General features: G+C 42.7%; 1 protein-coding gene across 2 annotated transcripts in view; it reads right to left on the minus strand.

Annotated features, from left to right (window-relative positions):
* MYLK (myosin light chain kinase) overlaps positions 1–14,949 on the minus strand; it is a 358,890-nt gene that overhangs the window by 233,373 nt on the left and 110,568 nt on the right. For both annotated transcript variants that reach the window (XM_082262181.1, XM_082262182.1), the window contains exons 6-7: positions 13,208–13,373; positions 1,764–1,782 (exon numbers count right to left, since the gene is read on the minus strand). In XM_082262181.1, coding sequence (XP_082118307.1) covers positions 1,764–1,782; positions 13,208–13,373 — 185 coding nt within the window. The remainder of the gene's footprint in view (positions 1–1,763; positions 1,783–13,207; positions 13,374–14,949) is intronic.

Consider the following 14,949-nt stretch of genomic DNA (forward strand, 5'->3'; position numbering starts at 1 on the left):
GGAGCAGATAAAAGGTCCAGAGTTCATTTCAAGTGTGCTATTTGCATTTGGAATCTGTTGCTGTCAACTCACAATATGAGATCCAAAGAGCTGTCACTATCAGTGAAGCAAGCCATCATTAGGCTGAAAAAACTAAACAAACCCATCAGAGAGATAGCAAAAACATGAAGTGTCGCCAAATCATTTGTTTGGAACATCCTTAAAAAAGAAAGAACGCACCGGTGAGATCAGCAACACCAAAAGACCCGGAAGATCACAGAAAACAACTGTGGTGGATGACTGAAGAATTCTTTCCCTGGTGAAGAAAACACCCTTCACAACAGTTGGCCAGATCAAGATCACTCTCCAGGAGGTAGGTGTATGTGTGTCAGATCAGGAACACTCTCCAGGAGGTAGGTGTATGTGTGTCAGATCAGGAACACTCTCCAGGAGGTAGGTGTATGTGTGTCAGATCAAGATCACTCTCCAGGAGGTAGGTGTGTATGTGTGTCAAAGTCAACAATCAAGAGAAGACTTCACCAGAGTGAATACAGAGGGTTCACCACAAGATGTAAACCATTGGTGAGCCTCAAAAACAGGAAGGCCAGATTAGAGTTTGCTAAACAACATCTAAAAAAGCCTTCACAGTTCTGGAACAACATCCTATGGACAGATGAGACCAAGATCAACTTGTACCAGAGTGATGGGAAGAGAAGAGTATGGAGAAGGAAAGGAACTGCTCATGATCCAAAGCATACCACCTCATCAGTGCAGCATGGTGGTGGTAGTGTCATGGCGTGGGCATGTATGGCTGCCAATGGAACTGGTTCTCTTGTATTTATTGATGATGTGATTGCTGACAAAAGCAGCAGGATGAATTCTGAAGTGTTTCGGGGAATATTATCTGCTCATATTCAGCCAAATGCTTCAGAACTCATTGGACGGTGCTTCACAGTTCAGATGGATAATGACCCGAAGCATACTGCGAAAGCAACCAAAGAGTTTTTTAAGAAAATGAAGTTGAATGTTATGCAATGGCCAAGTCAATCACCTGACCTGAATCTGATTGAGCATGCATTTCACTTGCTGAAGACAAAACTGAAGGGAAAATGCCCCAAGAACAAGCAGGAACTGAAGACAGTTGCAGTAGAGGCCTGGCAGAGCATCACCAGGGATGAAACCCAGCGTCTGGTGATGTCTATGCGTTCCAGACTTCAGGCTGTAATTGACTGCAAAGGATTTGCAACCAAGTATTAAAAAGTGAAAGTTTGATTTATGATTGTTAATCTGTCCCATTACTTTTGGTCCCTTAAAAAGTGGGAGGCACATATACAAACTGTTGTAATTCCTACACCGTTCACCTGATTTGGATGTAAATACCCTCAAATTAAAGCTGAAAGTCTGCAGTTAAAGCACATCTTGTTTGTTTCATTGCAAATCCATTGTGGTGGTTTATGGAGCCAAAAAGATTAGAATTGTGTCAATGTCCTAATATTTATGGACCTGACTGTATAATAGAAATAAAAATAATAAAAAAAATAATAAATAAAATAAATATAATATGAATTATATAATAATTACATGATAATTCTTATTATTATAATTATTATCATATAATTATAATTATATAATAATAATAATAATAAATATTATATATATATATATTATATATATAATATATTTTTTAATTAATTGATTATTGTTTTTACTTTTACTTTTTTTTTTTAGAATATGTCTAAAATATTTTCTATAAGACATAAGATGAAATGGAGAAGATAACGTACCCGTCTGTCTTATCAGCACCTGGAAAAGAGAAGGAAACCTTTATCAATATAATTGCGACAGCAGCGAAAATCTACATAACAGAAAAAAAGCCTAAAAGACAAAAACAGCTCAGCATGCTGCCCACCAGGCTCCTCCATGGTCAGACAATGCGGGTACTCCCATCACCGGCTGCACACCTATTCACTGACATTCATATTCGGTTGGACTGAACTCTCAGGAAGTTTTTTTTTTTTTTTTTTGCGGTTTTATGTTGGAGCCAAAAATGATATTATTGATTTTAGTACTGAAAAGGAGAATACATGATTTATGAGTTCGGGGAGCCCGGATCTCAGCAATGCCAAAAATATTTCCCACCGACTCCACAAACAAAGCGCCGATCCTGCGAGGATATATTAATATATTAATAAATATTCTATAACAAATAAAAAAAAAAAAAAAAAAAAAAACAGACTAGGGGAAGGGGCTCCATGGCAAAAAAAAATATTATTTATGAATTCCCAAATTGTGCTACAGTGTATACTTATGTGGCAGAGCCGGTCCTTGGTGTATATACACTGCTCAAAAAAATTAAAGGAACACTTTTAAATTCAGAGTATAGCATCAAGTCAATTAAACTCCTGGGATATTGATCTGGTCAGTTAGGTAGCAGAGGGGGTTGTTAATAAGTTTCAGCTGCTTTGGTGTTGATGAAATTAACAACAGGTGCACTAGATGGGCAACAATGAGACAACCTCCAAAACAGGAATGGTTTTAGAGGTGGAGGCCACTGAAATGTTATTTTCCTACTTATTTTTTCTGACTGTTTTTCAATAGTTTTGCATTTGGCTCGGGTCAGTGTCACTACTGGTAGTATGAGGCCATACCTGGACCCTATAGAGGGGGTCAGTGTCACTACTGGTAGTATAAGGCCATACCTGGACCCTATAGAGGGGGTCAGTGTCACTACTGGTAGCACGAGGCCATACCTGGACCCTATAGAGGTGGTCAGTGTCACTACTGGTAGCATGAGACCATACCTGGACCCTATAGCGGGGGTCAGTGTCACTACTGGTAGCACGAGGCCATACCTGGACCCTATAGAGGTGGTCAGTGTCACTACTGGTAGCATGAGGAGATACCTGGACCCTATAGAGGGGGTCAGTGTCACTACTGGTAGGATGAGGAGATACCTGGACCCTATAGAGGTGGTCAGTGTCACTACTGGTAGCATGAGGCCATACCTGGACCCTATAGAGGTGGTCAGTGTCACTACTGGTAGCATGAGACCATACCTGGACCCTATAGCGGGGGTCAGTGTCACTACTGGTAGCACGAGGCCATACCTGGACCCTATAGAGGTGGTCAGTGTCACTACTGGTAGCACAAGGCCATACCTGGACCCTATAGCGGGGGTCAGTGTCACTACTGGTAGCACGAGGCCATACCTGGACCCTATAGAGGTGGTCAGTGTCACTACTGGTAGCATGAGGAGATACCTGGACCCTATAGAGGGGGTCAGTGTCACTACTGGTAGGATGAGGAGATACCTGGACCCTATAGAGGTGGTCAGTGTCACTACTGGTAGCATGAGGCCATACCTGGACCCTATAGAGGTGGTCAGTGTCACTACTGGTAGCATGAGACCATACCTGGACCCTATAGCGGGGGTCAGTGTCACTACTGGTAGCACGAGGCCATACCTGGACCCTATAGAGGTGGTCAGTGTCACTACTGGTAGCACAAGGCCATACCTGGACCCTATAGAGGGGGTCAGTGTCACTACTGGTAGCATGAGACCATACCTGGACCCTATAGAGGGGGTCAGTGTCACTACTGGTAGCATGAGACCATACCTGGACCCTATAGAGGGGGTCAGTGTCACTACTGGTAGCATGAGGCCATACCTGGACCCTATAGAGGAGGTCAGTGTCACTACTGGTAGCATGAGGCCATACCTGGACCATATAGAGGGGGTCAGTGTCACTACTGGTAGCATGAGGCCATACCTGAACCCTATAGAGGGGGTCAGTGTCACTACTGGTAGTATGAGGCCATTACTGGACCCTATAGAGGGGGTCAGTGTCACTACTGGTAGCATGAGGAGATACCTGGACCCTATAGAGGGGTCAGTGTCACTACTGGTAGCATGAGACCATACCTGGACCCTATAGAGGGGGTCAGTGTCACTACTGGTAGCATGAGGAGATACCTGGACCCTATAGAGGGGTCAGTGTCACTACTGGTAGCATGAGACCATACCTGGACCCTATAGAGGGGGTCAGTGTCACTACTGGTAGCATGAGACCATACCTGGACCCTATAGAGGGGGTCAGTGTCACTACTGGTAGCATGAGGCCATACCTGGACCTTATAGAGGTTGCACAGGCAGTCCAGCATGGCACATCAATACGTCCCATTGTCAGAAGGTTTGCTGTGTCTCCCAGCACAGTCTCAGGAGCATGGAGGAGATGCCAGGAGACAGGCAGTTACTCTAGGAGAGCTGGACAGGGCTGTAGAAGGTCCTTAACCATCAGCAGGACCGGTATCTGCTCCTTTGTGTAAGGAGGAACAGAATGAGCACTGCCAGAGCCCTAAAAAATTACCTCCAGCAGGACACTGGTGTGAATGTCTCTGACCAAACAATCAGAAACAGACTTCATGAGGGTGGCCTGAGGGCCCGACGTCTTCTAGTGGGCCCTGTGCTCACTGCCCGACACCGTGGAGCATGATTGGCATTTGCCATTGAACACCAGAATTGGCAGCTCCACAACTAGCACCCTGTGCTTTTCACAGATGAGAGCAGAGTTCACCCTGAGCACATGTGACAGACATGAAAGGGTCTGGAGAAGCCGTGGAGAACGTTATGCTGCCTGTAACATCGTTCAGTATGACCGGCTTGGTGGTGGGTCAGTGATGGTCTGGGGAGGCAAATCCATGGAGGGACGCACAGACTTCTACAGGATAGACAATGGAACCCTGACTGCCATTAGGTATTGGGATGAAATCCTTGGACCCATTGTCAGACCCTACGCTGGTGCAGTGGGTCCTGGGTTCCTCCTGGTGCACAACAATGCCCGGCCGTGATGTGATGTGCTGTGCTACCAAAAATAGCGCATGTCTATATTTTGGGGTGTTTTGGTGCATTGCATAGGATTCCGCTCTCAGTCCTGCCCGACATGTTTCGCAACAAGTGCACTTCTTCAGGAGATTTTAACCACTTCTGGGCCGGAAGGATTTTCCACCCTTAATGACCAGACCATATTTTGCAATTCGGCACTGCGTTAGTTTAACGGACAATTACGCGGTCGTGCGATGCTGTACCCAAATAAAATTGATGTCCTTTTTTTTCCCCCACAAACAAAACTTTCTTTTGGTGGTATTTGATCACCTGTGCGATTTTTATTTTTTGGACTATAAACAAAAAAAGAGCGACAATTCTGAAAAAAAAAAAACAATATTTTTCACTTTCTGCTAGATATAACATCCCCCCCCCCCCCCCCAAAAAAAAAAAATTAAATCTAATTTTTTTTAACATTTTAGGCCAATTTGTTTTCTGCTACATATTTTTGGTAAAAAAAAAAAAAATTGCACAAAGTGTATTTTGATTGGTTTGCGCAAAAGTTATCGCGTCTACTAACTACAGGAAAGATTTATGTAATTTTCATTGTTTTTTCTTTTTACTAGTAATGGTGGCGATCTGTGATTTTTTGCGGGACTGCGACATTGCGGAGGACAGATTGGACCCCTAACTGACATTTTTGACACTTTTGGGGGGGGGACCAGTGACATTACTAAAGTAATCAGTGCTAAAAATATGTACTGTCACTGTACTAATGACACTGGCAGTGAAGAGGTTACCACAATAAGTGATCAAGGGGTTAAATGTGTACCTAGGGGCGTGTTTCTAACTGTATGGGGGCGGGGCTTCTGAAATGATCACAGAGAGCTGTGATCCTATATAGAAGGATCACAGGTGCTCTGTGATCATTCCAGAGAGAAGAACGGTCAGATGTGTTTTATAACAGCCGACCGTTCTTCTCTCTCAGCGGGGAGCGATTGCGGGTGTCAGGGGGCAATTGGAGCCATCTGCCCCGTGCATCGGAGTCCCCGTTGACGAGTGGGGGTGAGATGGCGCCGCTGGCAGCGTGCGCTCACCGCCTAGCTGCAGGCATGCGACCGATGTATACCTACATCGGTTCTCTCAGGAGGGCCGCCCTGCCACAATATAACTGTGGCGGGCAGTCGGGAAGCGGTTAAAAATCTTATATATAAAACAGAGATAACAAAATCAACATTACAACAAAAAAACAGGTAAATGAAAACATTTTACACCAATAATTCAAGCGCCATAATGGCAGTTTTTCACTTACAATAAAGATGCCTAATAAATAGGCAAATTTAAGGAAAATAGTTTTTTTGAGGTACACAAAGAAAATAATTTAGAAGAAAAAAAATTTCAATTTATTTTTTTTATTCAAAGTTAAAAGTCAACAGTAAGGGCTCTTTCACACGGGCGGTCCGATCAGATCCGTCTGTCAGTTTTTTAGGCGGATCTGATCGGATCCTCCATGCAGCTCTATGGGGCAGCGGGTGTCAGCGGAGGTCACCTCCACTGACACCCGCTGCCATCCGCATCCGATCCTGTGCTGAAATCTGGACGGATGGAAACCCTATTTTTCCATCCGTTCAGTAATCGGAGCGGAGCAGAGCGGATCTGATGAGAGCGGACAAGCGGTCCGCTCTCCTCCGATCCCCCATAGAGGGCAGCGGGTGCTGAGACACCTCCCTCTCCACTCTGCGAGCGGAGACGGAGTTGTCATCCGCCCGGCTCAGCGGGGATCGCGGATCGATCCCCGCTGAGCAACACGGATCCGCCTGCGGAGGCGGACCGTGTGAAAGAAGACTTAAAGAAAATTATTCTACATGTATTATGCAGTTAATCCAATTCACTCAACATGTTTCGCTAGAATTCAGCTTCTTCGGGAGATAGTTGTGGATGCTGCACATGTAAACACCATGAAAGAATAAATATTTAATAAATCAAAAAGAAAACAACAAAGTTGAGCTTTAGTGCCGGTTCACACTACCGCGACGCTACTTCCCGGGGCGACCTCCAAGATCGCAGTGCGAGCAGCACGCCGCGACCTCGGAGCGGCCGCCACGGACTTCATAACATTGAAGTCTATGGTGGTCGCCTCCTGGTCGCCCCAAAGAAGCTCCGGACCCTTTTTCTAGGTCGGAGCGACTTGTGTCGCTCCTATTAGAATGGGTCCGCAGCTTCCCTATGGGAGGCGACCTGCGGCGACCTGTGAGGCGACCAGGTCGCCCTAGTGTGAACCGAGGCTAAGGCCCCGTTCACATACAAGCGACGCTACTTCGCGCCGCGACCTCGGAGCGGCCGCCACGGACTTCATAACATTGAAGTCTATGGCGGTCGCCTCCTGGTCGCCCCAAAGAAGCTCCGGACCCTTTTTCTAAGTCGGAGCGACTTGTGTCGCTTCTATTATAGCGGGTCCGCAGCATCCCTATGGGAGGCGACCTGTGAGGCGACCAGGTCGCCTCACAGGTCGCCTTAGTGTGAACGGGGACTAAGAGCCCATTCACACTAGCACGACTTGTGAGGCGACTTGTGTAGCCCCAGGTCGCTTGACATAACAAAAGCAATGTTAATCAATCAGTGCCGTCTTAATTGGCACTACTGAAGTCGCTCCGACTTCAGAAAAGGGTCCTGTACTACTTTGAGGCGACCTGTGATCCGACTGTCCCATAGACTTCAATGGGAGTCGCCTCCTTATTTTAATTGAAGCGACTTGTTATCAGACTTTCCAGGAAGAAGAAAGAGATTAGCCAGGCATTCCCCACAGACAAAGTCGCCTGTCTCTTCAAAGTAGTGCACAAGTCTCTTCCAAGTCTCTAAACAAGTCTCTTCAAGTCACGGGGCGACTTTCTGGTCGTGGTAGTGTGAACCGGCTCTAAGGCTTCATTCACATGTCAGCGTTGCGATCGCAGGCAGAATCACAGCGATTCTGCCCGTAATCCAGAAATCATTGCAAATTGCGGGACGCCTGTGCGTTGCCCGTGATTTGCTATAGCACCCCAAACGCTGTGCGACGTTGCTGCGATTTGCGCCTGCCGAATCGCGGTAACATCGCGCAAAAGAAATTGCAGGACTCATGACGCCCCAAAGAAGCTCTTGTACCTTTTTTGGGTGTCATGCGCCCCGCGATTTTTTTTTGCGCAATGTTACCGCGATTCGGCAGGCGCAAATCGCGGCAACATCGCACAGCGTTTGGGGTGCTATAGCAAATCACGGGCAACACACAGGCGTCCCGCAATTTGCAATGATTTCTGGATCGCGGGCAGAATCGCGGTGATTCTGCCCGCGATCGCAACACTGACATGTGAATGAAGCTTAAGATACAAGAAAAAAAAATCTACTTCCTAATTTAGCCGCGTAAGGAACACTCCACGTTCATATATTGTGGCAGGGCGGGCCTTAAATCACATACCTGTACATCATCTTCTTCTTCGGGCTCTGAGGTGCCGTCTGAGCTCCACTCCCACTGTGATTGGACACACCGAGGAGCCAATCAGAGGGTTCGGCAGATGCAATGTCCACCGGGAACCTGGTGATCGTTCACAGAGAGGCAGAACGGCGGTCTGCCAGAGATAAAAATGGAGATCTTGTGTTTCTGCTAAGCAGGAACACGGATCTCTGTCTTCCTCCAGTCAAAGCACCTCCCCCACAGTTAGAAAGCACTCCCTATCTAGGGACACATTGAAGGCTTTGATTGCCCCTGGTGTTAACCCCTTCCCTGTCAGTGTCATTTATACAGTGACAGTGCATTTTTTTTAGCATTGATCACTATATCGGTGTCACTGGTTCCTAAAAAGTGTTACCCAGTGTCAGATTTGTCTGCTGCAATGTCGCAGGCCCACTAAAAATCACTGATCGCCGCCATTACTAGTAAAAAATATTTTTAAAAAAATGTAAAAAGTCACTAAATCTATCCCATAGTTTGTAGAGGCGATAACGTTTGCACCAACCAATCAATATACACTTACTGGGATTTTTTTTAACCATTTCTGGACCAGAAGGATTTGCCCCATTAATGACCAGGCCATTTTATGCAATTCGGCACTGCGTTACTTTAATAAAAAATTGCGCGGACGTGCGACACTGTATTGAAATAAAATTGACGTCCTTTTTTCCACACAAACAGAGCTTTCTTTTGGTGGTATTTGATCACCTGTGCGATTTTTTATTTTTTGTGCTATAAACAAAAAAAGAGCAACAATTCTGAAAAAATAAATAATATTTTTCACTTTCTGCTATATAACATTCCCAATAAAAAAAAAATAAAATTTATTTTTTCATCCTTTTAGGCCAATTTGTATTCTGCTACAAATTTTGGTAACAAAAAAAAAAATCACAAAAAAAAGTATTTTGATTGGTTTGCGCAAAAGTTATTGCGTCTACAAACTAGGGGAAAGATTTATGTCATTTTTATTTATTTTAATTTTTTTTACTAGTAATGGCGGCGATCAGCGATTTTTTGCGGGACTGCAACATTGTGGCGGACAGATCAGACCCCTAACTGACACTTTTGGGGGGACCAGTGACATTACTACAGTAATCAGTGCTAAAAATATTCACTGTTACTGTAATAATGACACTGGCAGGGAAGGGATTATCCTAGTGGGTGATCAAAGGGTTAAATGTGAGCCTAGGGGAGTGTTTAATTACTGTCGGGGGAGGGGCTTGTGAAATGATCATAGAGGTAATTACCTATATAGAAGGATCAGAGGCGCTCTGTGATCATTTCAGAGATACGAACGGTTGGCTGTGTTTACAACAGCTGACCGTCCTTCTCTCTTAGCAGGGAGCGATCGCAGGTGCCAGGCGGAAATCGCGGCTGCTGGCCCCGTGCATCGGCATCCCCGCTCGCCTGCCAGCACCAAGCGCGCCACCGGCGTAGGGGCTCCGTCGACTCCCGCAGGAGGGCCAGCCTGCCGCAGTAAATGTGCGGCGGGCAGTCCAGAAGCTGTTACAGTACGTGGAAAAATGCCATTATGGTGCTTGAATTATTTGTGATTTACCTGTTTTTTTTTGTTTGTGATGCTGTTTTTGTTATTTCTACAACAATATTTTATATAGAAGATTTTTAAAAATCTCCTGACGAAGCACACTTGTCATGAAACATGTCAGGCAGGACAGAGCTGGATCCTATCATTCCTGAATGCAGCTGCCCCCCCCCCCCCCAAACTAAAGCTTGTTTCGGGCATGGTTTGCCTACAACCTATCACCCTAATTGAAGGGTCTACTTCTATCAGGGCTGATATTTGTACCAGCGATTTATTTGTATTTGATGCAAAAAAACGTAAATTTTAATCTTTTTTGTCTTCTGTGTATCATGGATAAAAAAATGTTGACATTTTAACAGTTATGTGTCTGTGGTGCCATTAAAGTCCATCCTCTCTTTGCCAACCAAAACCACTGAATCTAGGAGGGAGCACCGCTTATCAGGTAGTGCCCACGGTACCGTCCTGTGTTAATATCAAAAGCGATTCTTTAAGAGATTATCATGAAGGAGGGATGTTGTCATTGCTCACAAAAATATCAAATCAGCCAACAAGAAATCGCTACTGCACAGTGCTGGAAAAAACAAATACACATTGTATTTTCATATTTGTACACTAGAGGGCGCTCCTTTACCACTGCATGAAAATACACATGTCTTTACAATTACTAACAAGACCGAGGACTAATAATAATAATTATTATTATTACTAATAATTATTATTATTATTATTATTATTATTATTATTATTATTATATAATATGGATTTATATATTATTTTATTCATTTTTTTTATTTACCAATATTATTTATTTATTATTAAACCACTTCAGCTCCAGAAGGTTTACCCCACTTCATGACCAACCCAATGTTTTGCAATTCGGCACTGCGTTATTTTAAATGACAATTGCGCGGTTGTGCGACGCTGCACCCAAATACAATTGATGTCTTTTTTTCCAACAATTAGAGCTTTCTTTTGGTGGTATTTGATCACCTCTGCGGTTTTTATTTTTTGCGCTATAGACAAAAAAACACCGGCAATTTTGAAAAAAATAAAACAATAATTTTTACTTTCTACTAAAAAAACTTTCCCAATAAAAGAATGTAAAAAATCGAATTTAGTCATCAATTTAGACCAATATGTATTCTGCTACATATTTTTGTTAAAAAAAAACCAATCACAATACTTGTATATTGATTGGTTTGCACAAAAGGTATAGCATTTACAAACTAGGGGATATTTTTATTAATCTTTTATTTTTACTAGTAAAGGCGGCGCTCAGCGACTGCGATATTGTGGCAGACAAATCAGACACCTTACTGTTACTAGTATTAATATTTAGTATTATTATTGTTGAATATTACTACATATTATTATTATTTAATACTGTTATTTAGTATTATAATTATTACTATTATTATTAACTTTTTTATTATTATTAATATTATTATTTAATATTATTATTTATTATAATTATTACTAATATTATAAAATATTATTGTTAACTTCTATTATTATTAATATTAATACATATTATTATTGTTTAACCACTTTACCACTAGAGCATTTTGCTGTCTTACGTCTGGGCCACTTTTTGCGATTCTGCGCTGTGCGACTTTAACTGACAATTGCGCGGTCGTGCGACGCCATACCCAAACGAAATTTACGTCCTTTTTTTCCCACAAACAGAGCTTTCTTTTGGTGGTATTTGATCACCTGTGCGATTTTTACTTTTTGCGCTATAAACAAAAAAAGAGCGTAAATTTTGAAAAAATCAACAATATTTTTCACATTTTTTATATGAAGTTCCCCCCAAAAAAATGTAAAAATCAAAATTTTTTTACATTTTTGGCCAATTTGTTTTCTGCTACCTATGTTTGGTAAAAAAATTCACAATAAGCGTATTTTGATTGGTTTGCTAACAAAGGGAAAGATTTCTGTCATTTTTGGTGTTTTTTTTTTTAACGAGTAATGGCGTCGATCTGCGATTTTTTTTTGCGGGACTGCGACATTGCGGCGGACAGATCGGACCCCTGACTGACATTTTTGACACTTTTGGGGGTACCAGTGACATTACTGCAGTGATCAGTGCTATATATATGCACTGTTACTGTAAAAATGACACTGGCAGGGAAGGGGTTAATTTTATTGGAGAGGGAGGGGTTAATGTATGCCTGGTGCTTACTGACATGTGGGGGGGAGGTGACTGTGTGAGACAAGGACAGATCGGATGTCCAGCTATGCTGAATCCTGTAATCTGTGACTGTTTGTCACTTAGGAGATCCGCCCGCTCTGTTTACACAAGCGGGCGGATCTCCAAACTCGATTCCCCGACGATCGGGGCAGAGCAGCGGCGATCGCCGCCGCTCCTCCCCTGGCCCGACTCCCGCTGTGACTGAATAATGCGGGAGCGAGCCTCTGGCGCCGCCCACAAGGGGGAGTGTCTGACGACATAGGTCTACGTCGTCAGACGATAACGAGCCACTTTGCCGCAGTAGTACTATGGTACTCAGTGGCAAAGTGGTTAATATTATTATTTAGTATTATAATAATTATTATTATAAATATTGTTAACTTTTATTATTATTAGTATTATTATTATTAATAATAATATTATTACATGTTATTATTGTTTAATATTCGTATTTAGTCTTACAATTATAAGTAATATTATTATTATTAATAATAATAATAAAAATAACTATTGATAACTTTTATTATTATTTATACATATTTTTAATATTATTATTTAGTATAATTATTACTAATATTATTATTAATAATAAAAATAATAATAATAAATATTGTGAACTTTTATTATTAATATTAATACATATTATTATTGTTTAATATTATTATTTAGTATTATAATTATTACTATTATTAATATTATTATTACAATTACAATACTATTCAGGATTCATATATTATTTAATATTATTATATAGTATTAAAATTATTACTCAGCACTTTAAAAAATGGGAGTGGCATAGCTGCTTATGCCGATAACATGCTAAGGTGCAAGTCCACCTGAAAGTGATATCCACATATAGTTGGAGCCTGGTGGTGGGCCAAGTCATTCCCTTGTTTTCTAAGGCCCACCATACACATTACAATCTGACCATACAATCTCTGTACAATCAACCTGTGTAGTAGAAGGACCTATCCAAACTATCCCATCAATCTGTATCCAATCAGACAGGCCTTTGCACTGTATACTTGTTGGGGGATATAAGGGAGATTGTACAATCAGATTGTAAAGTGTATGATGGGATTTAGACTCCCCATAAGAAAAGTCTCCTTGCCATAGTACCTGGCTCTGCTCCTGCACAGCTGAGATTTTTGGGGGTCTCCGCCCCCCTTTGTGTGTTCCAGCACTCACCTTGAACAACCAGCTCTGTGCACACAGAGCTCCGCCCACAACTGTTTGTCACCGTGACGCTATAATTTCCAGCATCTGCTCTGCACACGTCCCGTATCTCCAGGTAATGCACTCCAGACTTGTCATACATCTTCCATCGTCCTTCGCTCAGCAGCTGAACATCGTCCTGCACCACAGAGACAAACAAATATCAACGGTATAAGACTGCGCAACATTGCCGCAAAGCAAGTAAAGCACGGACATTTATACCAGTGGCTCAGGAGTCACATGCTGTTCTCAGATTCATCTCATACACAGAGGAAAGAACACTCTCATGCTGCAGTATTTCAAATTATTTCAATCACCGGCAATTCCTATCCAATACATGCTGATCCCGGTCTTTTTTATACCTACGTCGGTTTGCGCAGGAGGGGCTGCCTGCCGCAGTATAACTTTGGCGGGCGGTCCTTAAGTGGTTAAATAAATGATTTGAAATACTGCACCATGAGAGTGTTTCTTCCTCTCCCTCTCTATATGGCAATACTGGACCTTTGAAAACGTTATTTATATAAATATTGAATGGATGACAGCAGCGGTTTGAAATCATTCCTGTGACCTCATGTATGACATCTCAGATTTTCCCGAAATGTGCAATTTGACTTCCTGTAATGGGGTCAATTAAGTGTGGTGAGTGTATAGTGCGTTTGCATGCTGGTGGAGATGAAGCTTTCCTGTACTCACTGAGGACGCTATTCACATTTGGGATTTTATATGGACTTCATAATTTGTATTTAATCCAAATGAAGATGTATTTATTTAACTACTGCAGGAAATCTCACCATTGTGGGAGGGGCAGAGACACAAACTACTGCAGAGAAATCTCACCATTGTGGGAGGGGCAGAGATACAAACTACTGCAGGAAATCTCACCATTCTGGGAGGGGCAGAGACACAAACTACTGCAGGAAATCTCACCTATGTGGGAGGGGCAGAGACACAAACTACAGCAGAGAAATCTCCCTATTGTGGGAGGGGCAGAGACACAAACTACGGCAGGGAAATCTCCCTATTGTGGGAGGGGCAGAGACACAAACTACTGCAGGAAATCTCACCATTGTGGGAGGGGCAGAGACACAAACTACTGCAGGAAATCTCCCCATTGTGGGAGGGGCAGAGACACAAACTACTGCAGGGAAATCTCCCCATGGTGGGAGGGGTAGAAACACAAACTACTGCAGGAAATCTCATCATTGTGGGCGGGGCAGAGACACAAACTACTGGGGGGAAATCTCATCATTGTGGGAGGGGCAGAGACACAAACTACTGCTGGAAATCTCCCCTGGAGATACAAGTGCCCACCCAAAGGTGAAACATCGTTCAGTGTAGAATCACCTTATTTACAAACCTTTTTTTTTATAATTTCCTCACATTGTTTGCAGATCACTAATAATTGTTGCATTATTAGAATGACCACAGACCAAACACTTCATAGACATTTATACTTCTATTTAATAATAAAATAATAAAACAAAGAGGGTCACAGAGAAGTTTCGGGGCACCTGACAATGAGGAATGCGTTTGGACGGAACATGAAAAGGATCCAAAACATCCAGAAGAAAAATATTATTCTGGAGTTCGCAGAATCGCTTCTTTATGATATTTTCGGGTCCTTTCCAAAGAAAATCTCCCGGCTGACAGACTGATTGAGCGGCGAGCTAATACCATTTCTTTACCTTGGAAGATTTTCAGAAGCGACGGACGCG

The sequence above is a fragment of the Pelophylax lessonae genome, assembly GCF_965119305.1.
Source record: "Pelophylax lessonae genome assembly, chromosome: 6".
Lineage (NCBI taxonomy): Eukaryota > Metazoa > Chordata > Amphibia > Anura > Ranidae > Pelophylax > Pelophylax lessonae.